General features: G+C 36.6%; 1 protein-coding gene across 1 annotated transcript; it reads right to left on the bottom strand.

Annotated features, from left to right (window-relative positions):
- Positions 1-1,349: 1,349 nt before the first annotated feature.
- On the bottom strand, positions 1,350-21,218 carry LOC149410655 (putative fatty acyl-CoA reductase CG5065). The gene is made up of 9 exons (XM_089648303.1): positions 20,898-21,218; positions 19,954-20,202; positions 18,416-18,571; positions 17,549-17,651; positions 14,841-14,900; positions 8,759-8,891; positions 7,492-7,731; positions 4,872-5,132; positions 1,350-1,425 (listed from the first exon to the last, which is right to left on the bottom strand). Exons 1-9 carry the CDS (start codon positions 21,216-21,218, stop codon positions 1,350-1,352), a joined length of 1,599 nt encoding a protein of 532 aa, XP_089504429.1.
- Positions 21,219-24,940: the final 3,722 nt, after the last annotated feature.

The following is a 24,940-nucleotide window of genomic DNA, read 5'->3' as shown; positions in this document are numbered from 1 at the left end:
ATGGATGCATAGTGTTTCACATATGATATAATAACGTTTTTCTCAAAATAAACAAAATTTATTGATAAATATTTTTTTAATTATTTTTCCCTATTTTTAATTAATAAAATGAATGCAAAAATATATATTTTTTTTAAATAAAAAAAGTCATGCATTTAAGGGTTAAATACGGCACTGGGTATTCTGGGTAAGGTAGCATTTTTGTAGCTCATTCTTCTGACTAAAGGAGTTCTAAACATCCACCAAGTTAACAACACCAATGCAAATAAGACAATACAAAATTATTTATTAAAGCTGTCTTTGAAGGTTCTGCACCACATTTTGCTCCACTTCCTTCCTGGACAAAGGTTTTGGACAACCTTGTATTATTCACCATCGGGGTGGACGATAACCCAGGAGTGTCATACGACGACTATTGGCCATGAGATTCTATAATTATATTTCCCGTAAATTTACCAATTTAAACAATTATTTGTTCTTAGTCTTGAAAATATAAAACGACATATTAACAAATGATTCTTTTTAAAGTTTGTTTTAAACCACATTATTTGAGTTACTTAGGTCGACCGGTTTCAGTTGCACTCAACCTTCTTCAGGACAGTGGAAATATAAACAGTTTATTATTATTATTATATTAACAGGAAATATAAACCGGTCGACCTATATAACTCAAATAAATTGGTTTAAAACAAAGTGAAATATTTTTAATTTATACAGAGTGTATCGGCACGTACCCGACAAACTTTAACCAGCTTTTCCTTAGCAAATTTGTAGTAAAAAATGTTATGGGCACTTTGCTGTCCGGTAACATTTTTTTTCAATTAAAAAAAAATTATAAATAATCCACACTCTGTCACTGTCATTGGCATTGTTTCTCGTGTTCAACAGCTGTTATTAGCAAGTGTGTCAAAAAGCATCTTCGCTCTTCATACACACTAAATAATAATAGTTAAAAATGAGACGAATGGTGCCATACCATTTCGTTGTGATTGTAAAAGCGCGCCAATGTAGGTACGTATGTACATTATTCAACGAAACTCGAATAAAATATTGCCGGATGGGTTTTCAAACTTTGAAAAAGGATAAAACAGTGGTGACATGTGGTGAAAATATGAATGAAAAATTTTTTATTAAAAAAAATGTTACCGGACAGAAAAGTGCCCATAACATTTTTTACTCCAAATGTGCTAAGGGAATAGCTGGTTAAATTTTGTCGGGTACGTGCCGATACACCCTGTATAATGCCAAGTCACAAAGTGTTTGCTTTCTTCAATGACATATGAACAAGTTGGCATGATATGTATGTGAATAATCGTCTGCTGTTTCTCCTCTGCTTATCCCTGTGGGTTCTATCTCATCCGGAATAGCATCTTCATGACGTAGTAGCCTGTGGTGATTTGTATGAAGCGGTGAATCCAGTATAACCTAATAGGAAAAAACACATTTATTTAAGCATTTAAGCAAGTTCATAACTTAACGGCCCACATTCAACATATTGTGAATAAGGGTATGAAAACATAAGGATTTATATTAAGAACAATTAAAAACTTAAAAGTTAGAAGCCTGATGGAGCATAACTCCATAGTTTGGTCGCCCTTCTACAATGTACATATTCATAATGTTGAAAAAATTCAAAGAAAATTTCTACGCTTCGTAATTTTTAAACTTAACATCCCTTTAGAACACATAAATTACCTGTCGTTATTGAATCTTTTAAATATTCCGACATTAGAAAACAGAAGAAAAATAAACGACCTAACATTTTTATTAAAATTATTCAACTCTAAATTCGATTGTTGTGAACTCCTGCATTTATAAATCTACACATACCTACACGAACAACTAGGCAAATATCAACATTTTACATACATACATCTCATTCCAACTATAGTTTTCATTTTCCATTACAACATTTACACAGTCTTGGTAACAGATACAAACAATATAAATGTATTTGACAATAATTTGAACTTGGCAAACTTTAAACGGAGTATGTGACATGACGTCAATAACTATCATGGATGTAAATGGCACAAATTCTAGATAAATAAATAATATTATTAAATACTAATAGGAAATCCATCTGAAAAATTCATTCCACATTATTTTACCACACATTCTCCACAGAGATCTTATTACTAAAGCATTAGTTTCAGTCTACTTTCATTCTTTCTCTGCTAGTTCTATGCTTTACTGCTGTACATCAGGATTAGGATCAGTACTCCATTGTGGACTGCTAGCTTCGCTTCTTTGCACTTCTTATATTATTCTTTATTCTATGCCATTGTATCTCTGCAAAGAAGTACACAACACAATCACAATATAGTGAGTTCCACCGCGATACCCCGAGATAATTATCGACACAACAAACCGAACTTATACACGAAAGCGTATTTTATACACGAAAAACACCGACAACTTGCTTTCAAGATAGTCCAAATACTTCTTCTAAGTTTTCACATAAATTAATACTTTGGTAGGAAGGCCCGAATACAATATTATTATACTCACAATAAATTGATTTCAAATACTTTATATTAACCTTTTGACTGAATTATTTTATTTAGTTGGGAACAGCTCACGTGTGTTGTGTGGAAGAAGCTATTAAATCATTCTTCATCCACACATTAGAAGCCATTTAGAACTCAACTCAACCATTTGGAATCCAATTTACAATATTCATGAAAAATCTATCGAGCGAATCCAACAAAAATTTTTACGAAACATAAATTATAGATAAGAAATTCCTATAGAAAACATTAACTACACCTCACTGTTGAAAGTCATGCCTTGCCACATTAAAAGATAGAAGAATATGTTCTGATCTATTTTTTCTTTATAAAATTCTTATTAACATGTTTGACTCCCCTAAACTCCTTAGGCTGATTGACTTTCATGTGCCTAGTAGAATGGTTCGTCAGAAGGTACCTTACCATTGTAACATTGCAGGTACCAAAGCAGAAATAAATTCAGTAATGAACCGACTGCACAGTGCAGGGAATAAATATCACATGAACACCAACGGTACTGAATGTCTATCAGCTTATAAAAACATTGTTATTAAATCTGTATGTCTATCTTGATAGCTTTGTAATGTTTATAAATTTTCAATGTATCCAAATTTATAGGAATGTGCATCCTGTAGTTTACTCTGTTTGTTGCTTTAATTAATATTTCTAAGTTAATTAAGTTAATATTTCTTTATTTGTTAAGTTAATATTTTTTTATTTGGTACATATTTTATTGTTATATCTCTTTTACTCTCTGATTATATCAAATGTATTTTTAATTGTATCATATGTAAAAGCCCTAATTGGGCGTGTACAAATAAACAAACACATATTTCATCATTATACGAGTATATTACACGACGGGCGTTTGCTCGAGGTCTCACATTTTAATTAATTTCAACGAATTCGTATCTGTAAATTTTTTTTTCAGACCGATACCCACGGATATAAGTTACTTGTATTATAGATTAATAAAAACAGTACCCTAATATTAAAGTATTTTATGTAAAGCGGTTTGAAGATTTTATAAAACGTTTTTCAACTATAAAACTAACGGTAAGCACCAGATTTTATAAAACGTTTTTCAACTATAAAACTAACGGTAAGCACCAGATTTTATTTTTTGGTGATGAATTAGTAACTCTAGGATTAAATTAGAAACATCCGAGATTTTAGTAACACGCTTTTCACAATTAATTACAATGAACCCCACGAAAAGATTTTTTTTTTCTGGGCCTGCCAGTACAAATTAAACCGTACATAGGTCCGTCCAATACGCCGCGATTATCTACTTACGTCATTAAGGCCCCGTAGTAAGCGTTCAAAGATGGTTTGAAAGGGAAAAGCTTTAGTTGCATTTAAAGATACACTATGAAATTTTTAATGCCTATAACATATTAAATAACAGAACAAAACGTGTTTTTAATAATTTTCTATCGATGGAATTTCATATATTTACCGTTTCGGCATAACAAATGTATAGATATTATTTTCAAAAATATTTTTTTTTTAGAACTTAAAAAGAGTTAACGAAAAACTTGTTATAAATCTGTAGAAATTGGGAATGCGGGGGTTAAGACTTTATTTTAGGGTATTGTGTCGTTTTATTGAGTTGGTACCATAGACATATGAATATTAGTAGACCTGCCCTAAGTGATTAAAAGCGTATTATCCCCACTCCCCATACCGGTTCCATTGGAGCCGGCTGTGCTCGCGTATGGCCTCAAGTGAAATTTGAAAACGTGACGTCATCATTCTTGTGCGAACTATGGTCGATGCATCATCGGTTCATTTTACGAAATAACACTGCAAAATGTTGACTTGTGATATGAAAACTTGTAAAAATAGATGTGAAAAAGAGAATAAACCCAATTGTCGTATTACATTCCATAAGTAAGCATTATTTTACTTTATTTTAAGCTTATTCACACCGTATTATATGGATCAGTTTTAGAAACATATACTATCACATCACAATGTAGCGATTCTCAAGTGTGCTCATCGTTGTTTACTGGGGTAAGTAAATTATGAAACATTTGTAAAAGTGTCTTAACTAAATACTCTGAAACTAACTACGACTCTGAAAATAGAAGCTGCCTTACTTTGCCGAATTTGGACTTCGCAAATTAGTTCATAACGTGGCGAGTAATTTGCGCTCCCATGTAAAAATGTCTATTCATTCAAAAGCAGATTTTACTTTTAAGAACTAAATGGTGATATTATAATGCGAGATGCCTATTTACTGTCAGATTGATTTATTGACGAATCACAGTCAGCCTTACTCCCTTCGTTCTTCAACAGTTGATTTTACCCCTCGCCATTATCTTCTCGTCTATTAATTCCTATGTCTGTGGTTGGTACCTTTGAACTTTTCGCTTGGCGCCCGGCATTGAATCCATGGAGTCCTTCAAGATGAACTTCCTGATTCCCATCAGATAGCAGCCGAGGTAGGCGTTCCAGTCTAACGGGCTCACGTCGCAAAGGAACTCGGTGTGCTCGTCAAACTGCTCCAGATCCTTCAACAGGGTCTTCATGTTATCGATTTCGAAGGTGAACTGGTTCATGGCGAAATACTCGCCGGTCAGTGTGGCCATCTTGAAGCGTCTTGCCAGTTTCATCATACTGCAAAAAGGGTTTTTTAAATTGTTATTTGTTCAAACATACGGGCATGAATATTATTATTGAGTTTTTACAAAAACAGGTGAAAAACATACAAAGCTGTTACATGACAGCTTTTTTGGAGGTTCTACCACGTGGAACATATATTTTAGTCGAACATAAATTAAAAGTTCGACTCAAAAACGATTTTTTTAATATATTTTTTTATTTTATTTTATACTTCATTATACTAATTTGGCTTGGCAATATATAGATTTTCAATAATTACTATAAACTCACAAAAAATTGCATCTAAAATCGTGAAAATTTGTTTTCTTATATTTTAAAATTTAAAACACATTGAATCTTAACTACATAAATGATGAAGTCGTGTAATAACCTATGGTAGACTTTGCCGTAGCAGGCCTAAAAAATATCTTTCCGTGGTGTTTATTTGAATTATTACTGATGAACGTATTACTAAAATCTCAAATGTTTCTAGAGCGTTTCTAGAGTTACAAATTCATCGTATAGAAAAACCCAGTGCTTACAGCTAATTTTATGGTTGAAAAACGTTTTACATAAAATATATTATTAGCAGGTGTAAGGAGGACGCACTTCTAACGGTTGTCATTCATTTTATGACACAAGTATTAAATCGGTTTTATTCTGTTTTGTTGGTGTAGGTTTTTCCAACTTCTGCTCTTGTCTTTGTGATTTCATTTCTTTTTAGTGTTTTTTTCTTATTTTATTGTTATTAATTTGTGCTTACATCCATATGAGGATTATGTTACCTATATTTAGCCAGTTCACTATGAACTTTATATATATAGGATAGATGATTGTTCCTACACAATTTAAGGTGATTTTCTTTCCGTTATTGCGCCTCCTCCCGTTTTTTTAATGATATTTGATGTCTGGTTATTTGCACTTTCCCGTATAGTTCTAGTACTATTTACTGTAATGTTTCCTTTTCTCTTTTCTCAAAATTCGCCTTGCTAACCCTTACACAAATACTAACCCATAATTTTTTTATTTTTTTTTATTTTTTATTGAAACATATAAACAAGATTTACAATTTTATAACAATATAAACACAAATATTTCAATCACTCTCCTAATAAAGCAGCTGCTTGTGTTTAGGAGAGGACAACAAAAATATTTTAACATTTGTTTAAATTAAACAAAAAATATTAGTAATAAAACAAAAAATAACAATAAAAGTAATAAAAATATAGGTTAGTTAATAAATGATTCAAAGAATTTAAAAGGCAAAAACATATTTCTAGACAATAAGTAAAGTTATGAGGTGGTACAAGAGTATTTTAATTTTTTTTTTTTTTATATTATTCGAAGATTTCTTCCGATCGTATATCAAGGGGTAATTTATTAAATAATTTTACACCCTTGAATATATAGTTATGCTGTGCTGTTGTGGTTCGTGCATTTCATAAGAGAAGATCCTACCGGGATCCTACTGGGATCCTACTCGAGGATCTAGTAGAGTAGTCTCGTTAACGCTTTATATAGGGTCGAATAGAAAATATATCGGCAGTGTGAAGTCATATCTGTCGTTTTTAAAAATATTTCCGTATATTTGTCCGTATATTAATTAATAATGGGTGTGTTTTTTACTAAAAAAACTTGTCACGCACGTCTGCGAGAATAATTAGTCGCGTTATCGGCCTTGATTAGTAATTTTAATGATTCAAAATAAAAGTAATTAATCAAAATACCGAGCGACTCTACCGGCTCGATTTGTAAGCTATATTTCGACAAAAATATCATATAGGTACCGACCATTAATTCTAGCCAATTACTCGAGTGAACACCTGCCGGTCTAGAGTCTCACTAAATGGATTTAGACATTTCGGGAGACTATCGGTTAAAATTAACAAATTTATGTAATTTTTTTAAAAATTCTTTAAAAAAATGTTGATATTTTCTTATATGTAAGCCTGACAAAGTCGCAGCACGAGAGCATTTTATCACTTTTCCTCGTATTAAAAAAATCACAAACAGAAAAAAAAAATAGTAAAAGCGGGGATCGCACCTCGGTTCTTCACGACGACAATCGGGCGCTCTGCCTCTAGACCGCGAAGCTGAGTTTGAAGAGTGACCTTTTTCGTGACGGTCATGAGTCGGTTTTACTCCGGTCCTCGCAAATGCATAACGCGCGTAAAGAAGTTTCACTTCAATAAAAATAGAGTCCTTGATGAGAGTAACTTTCTTATTACAGGGCGGGAAAGCTAAAGGCGTCCTCGACCTTTCCTCCAAATATTACCTAAGTAAGAATGTCACATTATAAAGTACAGTTGTATGTTGGCTGGAAACGATGAAAGTGAGTTGGGCTTTATCGGGATGTGCAGTCTGTTCAACTTACATGGGTTTCTTTCCTTGCGCCTTCATGATGATGTCGAACACGATGCTGGGCAGGTAGTGCGTGGTGAGTTCCCAGAACAGATTGACCAGGCGATTAGTGGTGTAGTTGAAGTTGGGGTACATCATCACGTACTTGGTAGGAGACTCGCGCGCGTGCTTCACGGCAAACTGCGAGAACTCGTACCAGGTCAGCGGGTTCGTGCCTCCCGAGGTGCAGTTGTAGATCAGCGGCTCGCTTCTCCTAGAATAAATCCCATCCATCGTTAGCTGGATTCCAGTAAAACGACGAAAATCACTCAAATAAAATGGTAATCTTAACGACGTTAGTAAAGAAAGCGGCCCCGGTGTAGTCGACGGTCCTACGGTCGAAATGTACCTAGCAAACACTCTAGAACAATGTGGGAACCTTAACGACGTAAGTGAAGAAGGCGTGTTAAAAAATATTTGGTGCGCGGATCGGCGTATTGGATGGATATACGGTCGAATTTGCCCAGGCAGGTCTAAAAAAATAGATCTTTACGCGGCGTTTATTTAAATTACATCTGATAAACGTATTACTTAAATCTCAGATGATTCTAAATGAATGCCTTGTAAAGTTACTAATTCATCGTCTAGAAAAATAAAATCTGGTGCTTACCGAAAATTTTACAGTTGAAAAACATTTTATAAATTTTTTAAACCGTTTTGCGTAAACTATTTTAATGGCAAGGTACTTTTTTATTAATCTTAAATATAAATAATTTGAATCCGTAAGAATCGCTTTGAAATAAATATATTACAGTTAAGAATTCGCCGTAATTCATTAAAAAGTGTATGTTGCTAGATTGTGTCGCCTTAAGTAATTTTTTGCCCCCCGTTGGGCGCCATTGTTGAGATCTCCTTGGGTTTATGCGTAACCAAAACAATGCTAGTTCTTTTAAAGATGCTTTGAGAAAAATTGTCTAGAGTCTGAAGAAAGGATGGTTACTAGCGGCTTTTTAGATCTCAATAAAAGGTGGAGCCATTTCAGTAAATCGTGTGAATTTGCAGTTCTTTGTAAAGATATTTTCTCTACCCCGGAATCTCGCAATAATTTTCTGTGTGTCGGCTTTCTCATCTATATAGTGATGCCTTTTTTAAATAGGGGTAAATTTTTTGATTAAACCTTACCGGAATGACTTTCAGATCAAATACATGAATATTCGGAGTAATCCAATACCACAACATATTCATAGAGAAGGTCTTACAAAATTGAACAGAAAGTTATATTGAAGGAATGACGGTGTTACTTGTATTTGGTATGATTCCAGGCAGCCGTTATGCAGGAGTTGACGGCAATGTCCACCGGCACAAGGTCCATGATGCCTTGTTCCCGGCAGATGGCGCTTCTGATAGTGCCACGAGAAATCTCCATGAGTATTCCTGCAAACAAACAATTGTTAGATGATTAGTTTGTCCATTCCATTGAACTTATTCGATTATGTAAAGTTTTCTAGAAGCTCAAACGCATTGCCAACGGATCTTCTAGTCTAGGATGGATTTCCAAGGTATTTTCCAGAGACTCCCATAGAACTCCAATGGAACTAACTCCCATTTTCTATCACAGTCTACACGTTAGAAATATTTTAGATGCTTAAATTAAGTACTGTTAATAGAACACATCTTGGACTTGGAAATATAAAAACCGCTTTATAGTTCTAATTCTCCTTAACTCGAATCAGCAGAAATGCGAATGCTTAGATGGACAGCAGGAGTAACATTAAAAGATAAAATTAAAAGCTCACGCATTCGTGGTAGCCTGGGTGTCACTGACATAAACAGTAAGCTAGAGGAACGACAGTTAGGATGGTATGGGCACATAAGACGGAGACCACCAGACCACACAGTGAAGCAGGCAATGTCTATAGAGCTTCAAAGACAGTCATCCAGAGGTAGACCAAAGAACTCCTGGATGACCCAATGCTCCAAAATCCTACAGAGAAACGGCCTAGATGAAAGCGACAGCTAAGAAAGCGACTCAGAACCGAAGAAGCTTTAACCTGAGAACGAGAAGAGCCGACCCCAACAGCCTACCTAGGCAATGAGTTGGGATAGTGCTAGGAAGAAGAAGAAGTTCTAATTCTCCTACTTATGAATCCTTTTTTCGGTTATGGTTTTGTAAATAATTTGGAAAATTAAGCTCTTTAGAACAATACCCTTTTTGGCGATGTTTTTTCTTGCATAAATCAAAACAGGCGACTAGTGTTAAGTGGAAATTTAAACCTTATCGCCATCTGCACAAGGAGTGTTGTTGTTAGCAGCCCGATCCCAAATGTTACACGACATGGTGCATCGCCTTAAGAGGAAGCTACAAGACAAAAATGTGTATATTCTTGGTATTCCTCATTTTTAGGTATTAAAATCGCTTGACATACGGAGTCTAGAAACTTTCGATTTCAAGCACAAAACTGGTTTTTATTGAAGTGAAACTTCTTTACGCGCGTTATGCATTTTCGAGGACCGGAGTAAAACCGACTCATGACCGTCACGAAAAACCGTGATCATTTCGCTATAGGAGCCTAGCTAATATTATATACCTAGTTTAGGTCACTCTCCAAACTCAGCTTCGCGGTCTAGAGGCAGAGCGCCCGACTCTCGTCGTGAAGAACCGAGGTTCGATCCCCGCTTTAACTATTTTTTTTTTCTTTTTGTGATTTTTTTAATACGAGGAAAAGTGATAAAATGCTCTCGTGCTGCGACTTTTAGATATTTTGACTATATGATATTTTGGTCGAAATATAGCTTACAAATCGAGCCGGTAGAGTCCCTCGGTATTTTGATTAATTATTTTTATTTTGAATCATTAAAATTACTAATCAAGGCCGATAACGCGACTAATTACCCTCGCAGACGTGCGTGACAAGTTTTTTTAGTAAAAAACACAGCCGTAAGTGAGTTTTTCAAAATTTTGAAATGTTTTTCAAATTCAGACTCCATACGGGTATGAGACTGTTAAAACACGATAGATCTTTTCCAAAACGGACAAATATACGGAAATATTTTGAAAAACGACAAATATGACTTCACACTGCCGATATATCTTCGATTCGACGCTATATAAAGCGTTAACGAGACGTTATGTGATATTATTCATTTGCCGTGTTTGAAAACGATGTATACGCGGTTCTCGTCGCGCGAGATACCTCTCCTCGCGGACTAGAGGCAGAGCGTTCGACACTCGCTAAGCAGGACCCGGGTTCGAATCTCATATTTTTATAACATTTAATTTTTTTATCACATGCTATAAAGATTAATCAAAATAGTGATTTGGCACTGAGCTTCGCCTTAAGCCCCCCCGCATACCCAATTTATACCGATTTATAACATGTTTCTCGTCAACATTTTTAATTTGGGAGGTGGTCAATGGGTACCGCCGCCCCGGGAACCATACTCTGGGTTACCAACACCTCTGACACAGGTAACCTGAAGTGGTTCGCTACGTTTGGTGACTTAGCAGGGGTGCCCGGGCTCATGGAGGGTTGTGCGTTCTGGATCACACTGATGAATGGGTCGCCCTACTTACTGAGGGGCGGGCTGGGCTGGGAGAGGCCGGTTGAGGGAGATCCAGTAAACCGGTTATCGCTGTCCGGGCCGCTGGATAGTACAGGGGTCCGACCCTTGGGCTCACGACCAAGGGTGGGCTGCCCCATTAGCCAGCGAAAAAACCCTGCCGCTGATGTTGTGCCGGTTCGTGACCGGTGAGGACCCAGCATCCTGCGTTTGGGGCGCACTGGGCGACCTCCACAGCCGGACTCTCCTGCCCATTGCCTGGAACCGCAGTCAGAAGAACATACCTTACATTTGGTGTATCCAGTTGCTCCACTCTCCAACTCCCCACCAAACCTTTTTAACCTAATCCTTCCCAACCCATCCTAAATCCCACAAACAAATAAAACAAACTTAAAAATATGAAATCACAACAAATTAATATAAACTCAGCGACAGCGAATAGTAGGAGTCCTCAGTGTGGACCGAGGATGAAGGTGAATTTCGCTAACATTCGCGGTCTGTACACCAACCTAACTCCCATCCACCACCACCTTCTCTCACAAAATCCCCATCTCCTCTTCCTTACGGAAACACAGATTGCCGAGCCCCCAGATACCTCCTATCTGAACTGCCCAGGATATCATCTGGAAAGCCTTTTCAGGCCAAAAGGAGGTGTCTGCCTTTACAACCGTGCTGACATCAGCTGCGCTCGTCTCGCAAATATCGAAAGCGCAAAACAGAAGTGTTATGGGTACGTGTGGATCTCACCGGTACGATGAGAATTTATGCGTGCCTATATCGCTCACCAAACCTTGCCGAATCAGACACTGTTGAGTTGTTTAAATACTTGAGTAACACTGTAGATATTCTCTTGCCCCGTTACCCATCGGCCGAGTTTGTAATCCTGGGGGACTTCAATGTTCATAATGAACAATGCCTGAAGTTCTTGGGCCCAACAAACTCTGCCGGTAGATCAGCGGAATCCTTTGCTCTTATCCATGGACTAAGCCAACTCGTAGAATCTCCGACTAGAATACCAAACATCCCATCACATCGAGCCAACCTACTCGATCTGTTTCTCACTAGTGAGCCACTCGGGTACAGAGTGGAGGTGACAGCGCCCTTAGGATCCTCTGACCACTACCTGATTACCACCTCTGTCCCATTCTCCATGAACCGTCAACCCGACAAACATGTAAAGAGAAAGGTATGGCACTACAGGGCAGCAAAATGGGACGGCATGCGGTCTTTCTTCGGCACCTTTGCTTGGAGTACTGTATGCTTTAGCTCCGAGGACCCATCAATTTGTGCACGCAAGGTAGGAGAATTAATCACATCAGCAATGGATTGCTACATTCCCTTCTCCGTCAAATGCTCTGGAGCGGGCACAAAACCGTGGTTTGACCATCGCTGTGCTGAAGCTGTCAGACTCAAAAATACGGCTTTTAATGCACTCCGGAAGATTAGCTCCATGAATAACCTTTCGGAATACCGAAAAAGGGCAAGGGATTGTAAGAGAGTTCTAAATAGAGCTAAGAGCGATCAAGACCAGAGAATTGCGAAAAAGCTGGCTGACTGCCCCACTGGTAGCCGTGCTTTCTGGTCACTGGCTAGCTCGATCGGAAGAAATTTCTGCAGAACCACTTTCCCACCTCTGACCAAGCCTGATGGTTGGCTGGCTAACTCGGCCCGCGAGAAAGCTGAATTATTAGGCAAAATTTTCGCGGAAAACTCAACTCTTCAAGATAACGGAGAGACTCCCCCTTCCATTTCGCACTGCGGTTTTCAAATGGAGGAACCGAAGATCCGGAACAGAGAGGTTCTCCGAGTCTTGAACGAGCTGAAAGTCGACAAAGCCAGTGGGCCGGACGGAATACCTGCCTCGGTCCTCAAGAGGTGTTCTGCAGAAATGACTCCAGTGCTCGAAATTATTTAGGCTCTCTCTCAAAGGTGCAAAGGTGCCAGATCTTTGGAAAAAGGCAATCGTCCACCCAATCCCAAAAAAAGGGGACCGCTCCGACCCTTCTAACTACCGCCCCATAGCCATCACTTCCATACTCTCGAAGGTATTAGAAAGGGTGGTTAACAACAAATTGCTCACATATCTCGAGAATAACAATATCCTAAGCGATCGGCAATATGGATTTCGTCGAAACCGATCGTGTGGCGATCTACTCGGATATGTGACGCATATTTGGGGGCGGTACATGGAACATTTTGGTGAAACTCAAACCGTTGGGTTGGATATCTCCAAAGCCTTTGACAGAGTCTGGCACCGGGCGCTTATCGGGAAGTTACCATCGTATGGGATCCACCCAACCCTGCATAGTTGGATTGCAGACTTTCTGAGGGGAAGAACAATTCAAACTGTGGTTGACGGCTCTTCTTCCTCACCGCACCAAATCAATGCGGGGGTGCCACAAGGATCTGTGCTGTCTCCGACGCTGTTTTTATTGCACATCAACGATCTCGTTGAATGTGCACCAATTCACTGCTACGCTGATGACAGCACCGTTCACGAGGGTTATCTTTTTGACAGGCTGCCTTCCACCTATGATGTCCTAACAGCTCGGGAAGTTTTGAAGCAAAAAATTGACCACCACCTCGAGATGGTTCGTGCCTGGGGTAAGGCCAACTTGGTCAGTTTTAACGTCTCAAAAACCCAAGCGTGTCTGATTTCGGCAAAGAGGGAGATCAATGACTGTCTGGTGCAATTTGATGGGAGCACTCTCCCCAATAAAGACTCCATTGAAATGCTTGGAGTTACTATATCAGACCAGCTCAAGTATCGGGGATCCATAGAAGCCCGAGTAAATCAGGGCTCCAAAAAGTTGGGCATCTTGTACAGGGCTAGGAGATTCTTCAACAGTGACCAGCTGCTGACCCTGTACAAGTCTCAAGTCCGCCCAACTATTGAATTTGGGAGCCACCTTTGGGCTGGTGCCCCAAAATACTTGATAAACCTGCTTGAATCTGTGCAAAGGAGAGCGATCCGTCTGATTGACAATCTGTTGTTAACAGACCGATTGCCTTCTCTAATGCATAGACGCAATGTAGGCATGCTGAGTCTGTTCTACAGGTATTTCAATGGAGCCTGCTCCAAGGAGCTAGCAGCATTGATTCCTTATGCACCGGTGCACGTGCGTGAAACTCGACGGACATGAACTGAACACCCGTTCACTATAATCCGAGCCTCTTCAAGGCCCGCACTAACAAATCCCTTCCTACAGCCCCTACCTTATTCCGCCTCACAACGCCGCCCAACCGGGTGGTGACATAGTTCCCCTGTCTGTACACTGCACAGGCAGGGACACTCTTGTGAGGTGTCACATAAAAATAAAAATAAAAACTCTAAGTTTTTAAGTTCCAAAAAAAATATACGCTATTTTTGAAGATAATATCCATACATTTTTTATTCCGAAACTTTAATTATATGAAATTCCCTCAGTAGCTAATAAACTCCGAAACTTATTTAAAACATGTTTAGTTCGGTTACTTAATATTTTGTAGGCATGAAAAGTGTATCTTTAAATGCAACTATAGCATTTGTGGAGAGATATTTTGCTATATTTCAAACGAGTCGTGTTTTATTAAAGATTTTCACAATTTTCGCTTAATTATTATCGTTTTTTTTTAAATTAGCGCGCTCCCTCTACCATTCGTATTTACATATCTCCATTTCAAACCATCTTTGAACGCTTCCTACGGGGCCTAAATAGAAATCTCCGAGGAACCACCTAAAGAGATTTTACGGGATTATGAAATTATTAGGCACTTTCTTAAATAAAATACTTCGTCTATTCAATAGAAATGAGCTCATTAGAAAATAAAGTTTTTTTTTACCAGTGACTCCAAAGAGATTGTCTATCCATCCAGGATAAGGTTCTTTGTAAGCAGCAGTAACTGGAAAAAAAGCATTTGAAAATTACTAAAACCATTTATACTAGGAAGTCAAAAATAATAATCGAACTTTGAGTCAATTTTACAAGGTTTATTTTACATCCTTTAGACTCCAAAATGATTTATACCAGAAAGTCAATAATAATAATCGAACATTGAGTCAATTTTACAAGGTTTAATTTTAAATCCTTTAGACTCCAAAATGATTTATACCAGAAAGTCAATAATAATAATCTAACATTGAGTCAATTTTAAAAGGTTTAATTTTACATCCTTTAGACTCCAAAATGATTTATACCAGAAAGTCAATAATAATAATCGAACATTGAGTCAATTTTACAAGGTTTAATTTTAAATCCTTTAGACTCCAAAATGATTTATACCAGAAAGTCAATAATAATAATCTAACATTGAGTCAATTTTAAAAGGTTTAATTTTACATCCTTTAGACTCCAAAATGATTTATACCAGAAAGTCAATAATAATAATCGAACATTGAGTCAATTTTACAAGGTTTAATTTTAAATCCTTTAGACTCCAAAATGATTTATACCAGAAAGTCAATAATAATAATCTAACATTGAGTCAATTTTAAAAGGTTTAATTTTACATCCTTTAGACTCCAAAATGATTTATACCAGAAAGTCAATAATAATAATCGAACATTGAGTCAATTTTACAAGGTTTAATTTTACATCCCTTAGATTCTAAATTGATTAATACCAGGAAGTCAATAATAATAATCGAACATTGAGTCAAATTTACTGGGTTTAATTTTACATCCCTTAGTCTTTAAAACGTAAAGATAATTTCCTTTACCGGAACGTTAGGCAAGTAGGTACTTGTAAATAATCAAAAACACTAAATTCGGCTGTGACTGACTGTAAGGACGGGTTGTTTCATAGAATAACGAACATTAAGGACGGGTTGTTTCTGAGAATTTGAACAATTCATAGAATTTCAACGTTCATTTCTGAGTTCTGTGAATGTCTTGTTCAAGTTCTCTTATTATTTCATTATAGGCCAATTACTTGACAGAACTGAAACAATAACAGAAATTGAAAAGAACTTTCACAGAACTTGAAAATTAACTTAGAAATTTGAAAAATTGTTCAAATTCTCTGAAACAACACGTCCTTAATGTTTCATCATGGCCGTTTGTTTCACAGTACATGGGTAAAAACGGAACAGAAATCTGACGAATTATTCAAATTCTGTTAAACAATCTTTCCCAACCGTTTGGAGCCAATTGGAGTATGTTTCGAGGCTGGAGTTCGTGGGGAGGAGAAGGAGATGGGGGAGTACCTGGCTATTCAGATCTGGTGTAAATCCACTATTCAGAATTGAATCGTTACTTCAAACGAATTTAGCCTGGGTTTAGTAACGTTTCAATTCTAAACGTCGGTTTTACACCAGGGCAATACTAACAGTATATTCCACTCTGAAACGTGCCGCAATTTTACTTGCGCAGGTCGGGATTTGAACACACGACATTTGGCTTGCTAATCGAGAGCCTTACCCCTCGACCACTAAGGACGTCAATAGCAATAAGGAAAACAAATATATCATAACATATTTGTATTTCCTTGTTCAAGAGCAGAGAAACCATAGATAACAATACATAATTACTTGACTGTATGGATCGATATCCCAGTAACGAATGAATTATATATGAAAGAGAAGGCGATGTCAGACAAACCAATTGGACTGACTACTGTACAAAGGTATTAGTATGGGGAGCCTCGCTTATTAATAATTCACGAAAAACGGAACAAAGTAATGAAGATATCATTTCTTCGATTCGATGTTTCAAAGCAAATAATTGTGTTTTTCTGAATGAATAAAGCGATATTAAAAAAATGAAATTATGAAACATGAAAAATTTTACAGAAAAATCTATTTCTTAAGTTGATCCCTCATTACTGATCTTGATTCTTCATTACATTTCCTAGTATTAGTTTTCTCCACTCCCTAAAGTCCTGTGACGCTTAGAGAACCGCGGATGCTGACGTTTCGGACGCATTTCGTGATTTATTTTTGTGTGAATACAACACAAGAGTCTCCAGCGTTTCTAATCATCTGAAGCCACTATTCCATCCCCAATTATTGGGGTATATTGAGAGACTGGAGGTAGTGGGGAGGGAAATATATGAGGAACAGGGAATATGAGTAAGTATGCGGCTATTCAGGAACATCATGTCTAAAGCCATTTCAAGCAACGATTCAATTCTGAAAGGTGCTCATACACCAGGGCGATAATGCGAGTATCTTCCACTCTGGTGATTCGTGGGGCTCATAAATTGTCTTCCTCCGTTTTTCACGATGGAGTCCTCAAGCTTTTCCAGTAAAATCCTTATTTAATATCAGTATTAAGTATGTATTTACTTTCAAAACGATCTCCTTGATCTATTCAAATAAATAAATCTAAATTCACGAGGTCGTTTGTCTGATTAAAACGATGCTGGTACACATGAAGAAATAGAGAGTTGTTCATAAATTTGATTTACAAAGTTGTCAAAGAACTACCGGACAAGATTGTCAAGTAGAAGTATAAAATTAATTGCTCTTTGAAATTTCGCATATAATTTTGGTTATCGAAAAGTTACATTGTGTTACATGTTCATATTTGTGTGTAAAGTATACAAACTTACCGATGGAAGGGCGTATGATGCATATGGGCAGCCCCGCGCCGTACTTCAGAATGATTTGCTCCCCCAAAGCCTTGGTCAGGGTGTAAGTGTTGGGATGGGAGCCCTAGGACACGGAAGATCATAAAACTAGCTCATTTAGATACAATGAGATCATTATACAAAATACCTATAAGTCGGTATCATAGTTTTTTTTTTGTAATATTAGCACTCTAGAACACCCAAAAGTTACGAGCCGCCACTGATCATACATGATTGTCAATTTGAAAAGTTAAATTCATAAAGTTATTCTTACCCCGATAGGAAACTTTGTCTTGATAACCACCTATCTTCCCGCTTCAAAGTTCTCCAAGCCGTTGATTTTATGTGACCTTTTGGGATTTATGGTAAAAAGGCTATCATGTACAGTTTTTTTGTGACCTCAACAACACGTCATTGGCACAACAAAAACAACTTCTTAGTCAGAATTTTTTCTTGCGGGGCTCCAGTATTTATTGAATGACTTATATATAACATCTTCAACACCTGTTTGAACCGAACTCTCCATCAATAAATCTATAATCTACGTGCACAAGGATGCTGACAAGCCCTTGGTGAGATATACGGTTAAATGCCTTGGAAAATTTGGAATGAAACGTGAATCAAAGGTTTGAATTTATAAACAATAGTGCATTTAAGGGTCACGTTTTAGGGGGCTGGCGTTTCGAATCGACCTACTTCTTAGAATATATTACCATGCGGTAACTGTTGACTTTGATGCTATGAAGGGAGGCTGTCAGTAGTTCTAGGCCTTAGCTTCGAGCTGATGTAGGCGGTGTTTGGACATGTGCTCTGAGGAATTAAGGCGTATAAAGTCAGTGAAGCTAGTACCTGAATCCTTGGCGTGATTATGTCTAACAGCTCCTGGGGTAGCGCGGCGGAGCACTGCAGAAGCGAGTCAGGGTCGTGTTCAACCGGGTAAAACTTCTCCAGGATCTCGCTGTTCTTGTGCGAGTTGCTGTAGGCGGTTGACACGTGGACTATGCTCTGAGAAATACAAATATGTACTAAGATGGCAGCTTTTCAATCAAACGTTAGTTGGTCGACTGTCGAAATTAGGGGAAAAGGTGTTTGGCTATGCGAAGAGAGATTTGTCTGCAATGCAGTTGGAATTGCGCAAACTAAGGTCATTCCGAAGCAATCTGATCTGTTCGAGTGCTTCAAAGCGTTGAGTTTCCTCCTAGGCTTGGCGCTTTGCTAAATATTTTCTCGAACATGGCACACGAAACAATTTACGCCTGTAACGAGGTTGTAAGAGTAATTCAAAGGTTGTCGGGATTATATAGATGTTACCTGTGACAGGTAAAAACAGCGCCATCTGTTGGATGTAGTAGCAAACGTAGCAAAGTAGTTCAGCTAGTAAATAATATAAAATATAGAAAGAAAGAAAGACAGTAAACATTATAAGATTGATAAAAAAACTTTTTTAAGCGGTGGCTTCTTCAAAATGTGCACTACATTTTTTTTTTAAATACAGATTTATACTTCAATAGAGGCATATTAAAAACATCAGCTTCATTCGCAAAAGAGTTACCAACTGCGAGTAATCGGTTTATAACAGAATTTTAGTAAAATTGTCACAATAAAACATACTAGGAAACCATCTAATGGTATAATTGTCACAATAATACCTACACCTAATGGTAGGAATATGAGAGTGAATCAACATTAATACATATATCATGGCTATCCAACTGATAATTTACAATTTTACATAAAAATATAATATCGAAAAATGTCAAAAATAACAAAGAATTTAGTAAAAAAATCAGAATAATAATAATAACATAACATTTATATAGCGCAGTTTAGTGTCATTTCATTTAACAAACTTAAAAAGGTAATTTAGTATTGGTGGTCATATTCTTAAAATTATTCCTACAGTGTGCCTTACCCAATACAGATCTAATAATATAACACTAAATATAAATTTTATACAAAGTGATGATAAAACAAAGAATAACAATAACAGCAGGACAAGACAAAACAAGAACATTACAACTAAAACAGGAGGCAGTTTGTGAAATGAGAATCTTCTGAGCAGACATTAAAAAAAGGATCAATAAGGAGGCAACAAACAAAACAATTACTGGAAGTTTGAGAATATGGCTTATTATAAAATATTGAAAAGAAGTTAAGATTTATGAATGGTAAGATTTTTTAAATAATTTCGTTTTAAAGCCCGTTTAAATTCTGGAGATTACAGATTCTAAAGGAATTCGAAGTCTAAATTAGTAAAAAAAGAATTGATGAAAATTTTTTTGTATCTTTTTAATCAGGGCATCGGATGATGATAATTATTACGCACTGAAGTAATTGCAAACTTTCATCAAATAGTATGAATTATTGGTAGGTAAGTGCAATAATACCTTCAAACTCTTAATCTTGTGACAGAGTTCGATCAGCCTCTTGGTGCCCAGCGTGTTTAGCGTGAGGGCCTCCGAGAGCGGCTCGATGAACCTGATGGTGGCCGCCGAGTGTATGACGATGTTGACCTGTTCCTGCAGCACCTTGCTGTCCGCGGGGCTCATGCCCAGGTCGGCCTGCGACACGTCCCCCTCCACGGGCCTAATCTTTTCCAGCCTCTCGGGCCACTTGTTGCGGATTCTGTCAAATATCTGCAAAAACAAATATATTTATCGTAGGGTTACTGGAGTTACTGCCAAAACTTGCTAACATTTTTTTGTTTGTTGAGTTAGCGATGATTTTAATGTTTATGTTTTAATTATCTATGTCTGAAATAAATTTGGGTCCCCTCTTATATCCTTAAGTAGGTTTAAAAGCGGTAGCTTTTTTGTAACATTATAACTTTATTTTTTTATTATTAAAGACAAAAAAATGTTGTAAAAGCACTTAAAAATAAGCATGCTTGAAACAAAGCTCTAATGATTTTTTTCAAATTAAGATTAACATTTTTTCGCCAAACCCTGATTTCAAAATGAAGATCATTCTTCAAAATAGAATTCACTCTAAAACATGTATTTGTTAGTTAACAAGTTTTGGCAGTAACTCCACGATATAATACAATATAATTTGGGATTCTCATGGCAAAAAGTATAATGATGATTGATTTTTGGGTTGATTAGCATTAATAATAAGTCATCTTTGAGGATGATTTGTGAAGAATCTTTTTGAGGATAGGAAGAAATGAACCTGGGACTTATAGAGAACCTTGTTGAAGGAGAGAGGTAACACAGAGACCGGCAAGTCATTCCACAATCGAGCTGTTGAACCGAAGAAGGAGTGATCGAAGTCTGATGTGACAAATGTTAGTTGGTATAGGAATAATAAAAGGTATTAAGAAGATCTTGACCTGATTCTTCAGCAGCTCTTTGTGTCTCTGCTCCACATTCAGTCCTCTCTTCTGCCTCATTAGGATGTAGATACACTTGATCCCCTCACAAGACCTCAACAACTTCTCCAGCAAAGCCTTGCCCAGGAACCCGGTTCCTCCGGTGATGAAAACGTTTGTGTCATAGTAGAAATGCTTCACGCTACCAGGCAATGGCTTCAAAAGTGTATCATCAGACACATTATCCTTTGTTCTAGTGGCCTCTTTGTCTTCTATGTTATTGTTGTCATAATCTTTTACTGCCACGTTGTTATTGTATTCTGATTCAATATTTAAACCCATATTTTTGATATTGAATTCTGATTTTGTTAAGGGTTCGAAGCTGTTGTAATTGTTATTGTTTTCGAAACATGCGCCAGATTTTTGTGAGGTGGTTTTCGATGGTTCAGATCTGGAAAGAGAAAAGAGGTGACCTATTTATTTAATTCCAAAGTTTTTTTTGATTCCAAAGCACTGAAAGCACTCATTCATTAGTATTATTTGGGTATGAAATAGTATTTTGTCGGGGAAGTAGTTTAATCTTGCAATCACAGTCCGTACAAATAAATTTAAAAGTTTCATATGATTTTGAAATCTTTGGTTCGAAGGACCATTTGATTAAATTATTTTAATTGAAGCAAATACTACATTTTTTCCACATTTTCTTGCTAGCCCGTCGTCACACTGGCTCGGTAACTGCACGAAATCGACAAAAATCGGACACCCTGCGCATAAAAATCCCAAAATGGCTGCTCTGCAAACCATAGTGAACTTTACTTTTCTGCTTACTGTCTCCTGTTTTTGTCGATTTCGTATCATTATCGAGCCAGTGGGATGACGGAATCAGACACAAAACATTAAATTGACAATTGACCACCGATATTTATTTGCTTACCCAATATACTCGGAATTCTCTGTATGGACTACCGCCATAGTACCAGCCATAGCTGTTCGCCCTTCCTAGAGAAGAAATACATAGATTATAAACAGACACATTCATAAATACCCCATGTTGATATGTACTCGTATAATGATACAAGTGATCCATCATAAGATATCAAAAATCGCATTGAGATGACCAGAGCTTTCAATGAGTTGAGGGAACTCAGGAATTAACATATAATAAAATCCCTCCTGCAATAATAGCAAAATCACTGTTTTGAAATGAAAATAAATTACTACGTTAACACCTTATTTAATAAAAAATATCAATATGTTTCGATACCAATGGTTCCTTCATCAGGATACAAAGATATTTACAAATCAAAATCAAACGTTTTTATGGTTTCGATATTCTTCTCTAGATATGGTACCGTTAGCTCAGTTGGCAGAGCGGCGCCCCGACAAGGCGAGGCTCATGAGTTCAAGCAAAACCTCCTAGATCACAAGGCCAGGACACTGAATCTAATCAGCCTCCTAACTTGTTCAGGAAGCTCAATAAAAAAAATAAACTGAAAAAAATACTTTAAGAAGAATAAATAGAAAAAAAAATTAAAACACATGTTTTGTAAAATACCATATAAGTTAGGAGGCTGCTTTGAATTAATGTCCCGGCCCTTTGGGCCGGAGGTTTTGGTTCATGTCCTAAATGGGATAGTATCATTTTTTGTTTTTAAATTTCGTTTAAGAATCGTAATATTGTCTTCAAAACAGCCATTTTCAGTGACTAAATTTGAATAGCTAGGTACTTCACGACCTTCTCTCTCTTCGAATTCTCAAATAGTATTCAAATATTACACGGAGAAAAAGGAGTACGGCTTTTAAAATATTAGTCATTCAAAATATATCTGAACACGTTCTCACGCAGATGCTTTAACTATTATTATTTTGAAGACGTGTTCCGACTTCCTCATAACATATTTGTGCTTTATTGATAGTTTTTTATGATATTTGTCAATTCTTTCGTTGTAGGGAGGCCTATAACGAAACAGGAAAACGAATAATTTGACAATATTTTTAATAAATTAACAATATAAGTCAGTTTTCTCCGAGTATTACTAAAATTAAACTCATTTTCTTCAAATAATTTCGACTCACCCCGACTTCGTACATCGCTACATTATTAATGAATAAAATGGAATTGAAAGAGTGTACTTGAATACTAACTACCTACATAGTTCTAGGTGACCTTAATATTTGAAGCAAGTAATGCTTTCAGTACTTGCTTGATTAACTGTAGTTCTGTTTTATGTTAATTACCACATTGTTAGTCAGTTTATTCTATGTTGTAATTCGGCTACACGAAAAGAATAAAAAAATGTATTTTTTCACAAAAGAGGAAAAGAAAAACATTTTTGCAAAATTATTTATCTTGGTGAAATATAATTATAATTGATTTTTCAATGTATGTCTCACATTTATTATTTTTTTTTACAAAATGAATAATTTCGTAATGTTTTGAAAATTATTAATTGAATTGATTCTCATCGACTCATTGGTTCCAGACGGTTGGGAGGATTTGGGATATCAGCGCCCTTGAGGTGATTTTGCACAAAAACGGCGCTATACAAATCACCCACATATTTTATTTTATTTTTTCCGACTTTATGTCCGTGTTAAATCTTCCCCACAAGAAAAACTAAACCCTTCCACACACTTTTCCACAAATTATCATCTAGTCAATCCACATTATGCAAGTAATGGGAAAATAATTCAACGACTCCAGATATTTTCATATCAGAAGGTTCGGCTCGGTAGAGCTCCTAACTAGACCTATAAATCCTACTGATTTATCAATATTAATATTTAAAAAATCTTTCTTAATCCCACATTATTTAAAAAGACTAATTTTTGCATTTTTATGTATAAATTCTTTGACAGATCTAATACGTGTACATTTTGAATGAGAGAGCTAGGTATAATGCCAGAAGCCGAAATAACAAATGGTAATATTTTTATAGTCTGAGAATGCCAAACTCTTTTACTTTATATTATTATTATCAATACTTTTGCACGTCATAGTGAAAGATATCTCGTATTCAGAACCAAAACGTTGATTGAAATGACTTAGACGGTATTTGATGACCAGATCTGAATCGTCAGGTTCTTCCACTTTCCTCTGCATCCATCATCTACCCATTCTCACTCCCTTCAGCCTGACAATAATATGCGAATAAGATTCAACTTGTGTACGAATAGCTGATTGCAGTAAAACGCTATTTGCAGCGCCTGTTGTCAACGCAAACATAGCTTAGATGTTAAGAATATTGCCTGTATGTAGGCGCCGCGAAGCTCGTCTCGTGCTGCGACGCCATTTCCCTATTAACGGCTAATGTTAACGGCTAACGCAGTGCAGAAAACTGCTCCATGTTATGGCGCAATAAATAAATACAAATAAAATAATAAAGTAATCGCACAGAAATAGATAGAGAGATATGTTTTTTTCTCATCCTATTTATTATTTATCTATGCATTTACGCCCCAATTATAAATTAAATTCGTGTAAATGTAATTGGTACATAATTACAAATCAAATTCGTTTTAATGTAATTTGTACATAATTATACATTATTGTGTGAAAACGTTTTTTATTCCAGAATGTATTGCTTTCTTGTTAAAAGTAAGTACAACGTTTTTATAATTTATTTAACCGCACAACAGTCCTAACTATCCCCAACCGTCTGGAGCCAGTGAGTCTATGACTTTCCCAATTGTGGTATATTGTGAGGGTGAAGGTAGTGGGAAGGGGAAGGAGATAGGGAAGAGGAAGGGGGGGAAGTACCTGGCTATTCAAATCTTGTCACGTTTCAAGCGAAGTTTTAATTCTATATCGTGGTCGATATGGTCGATACTGACAGTATCTTCCACTCTGGAAAATGTCGCCAATATAATGGAAATTGTTATTATTTATTAATTTATGAAATCACAAAAATTTACTTGCGCACGCCGGGATTTAAGCCAGTGACCTCCAGTTTGCTAATCGAGAGCCTTATCCCTCGATCATGAGGCCGTCAAACAACTAAATCAATGTACAGTGGAATCATTTTTAAGATATTCTTACCTGTGTAGTGATATACTGTAACGCA

This window comes from Hesperophylax consimilis, chromosome 27 (genome assembly GCF_061612785.1).
Source record: "Hesperophylax consimilis isolate HC1 chromosome 27, BYU_Hcon_1.0, whole genome shotgun sequence".
Taxonomy (NCBI): domain Eukaryota; kingdom Metazoa; phylum Arthropoda; class Insecta; order Trichoptera; family Limnephilidae; genus Hesperophylax; species Hesperophylax consimilis.
The sequence above is the reverse complement of the archived record's forward strand: the minus strand, read 5'-3'. Positions and strand labels throughout refer to the sequence as shown.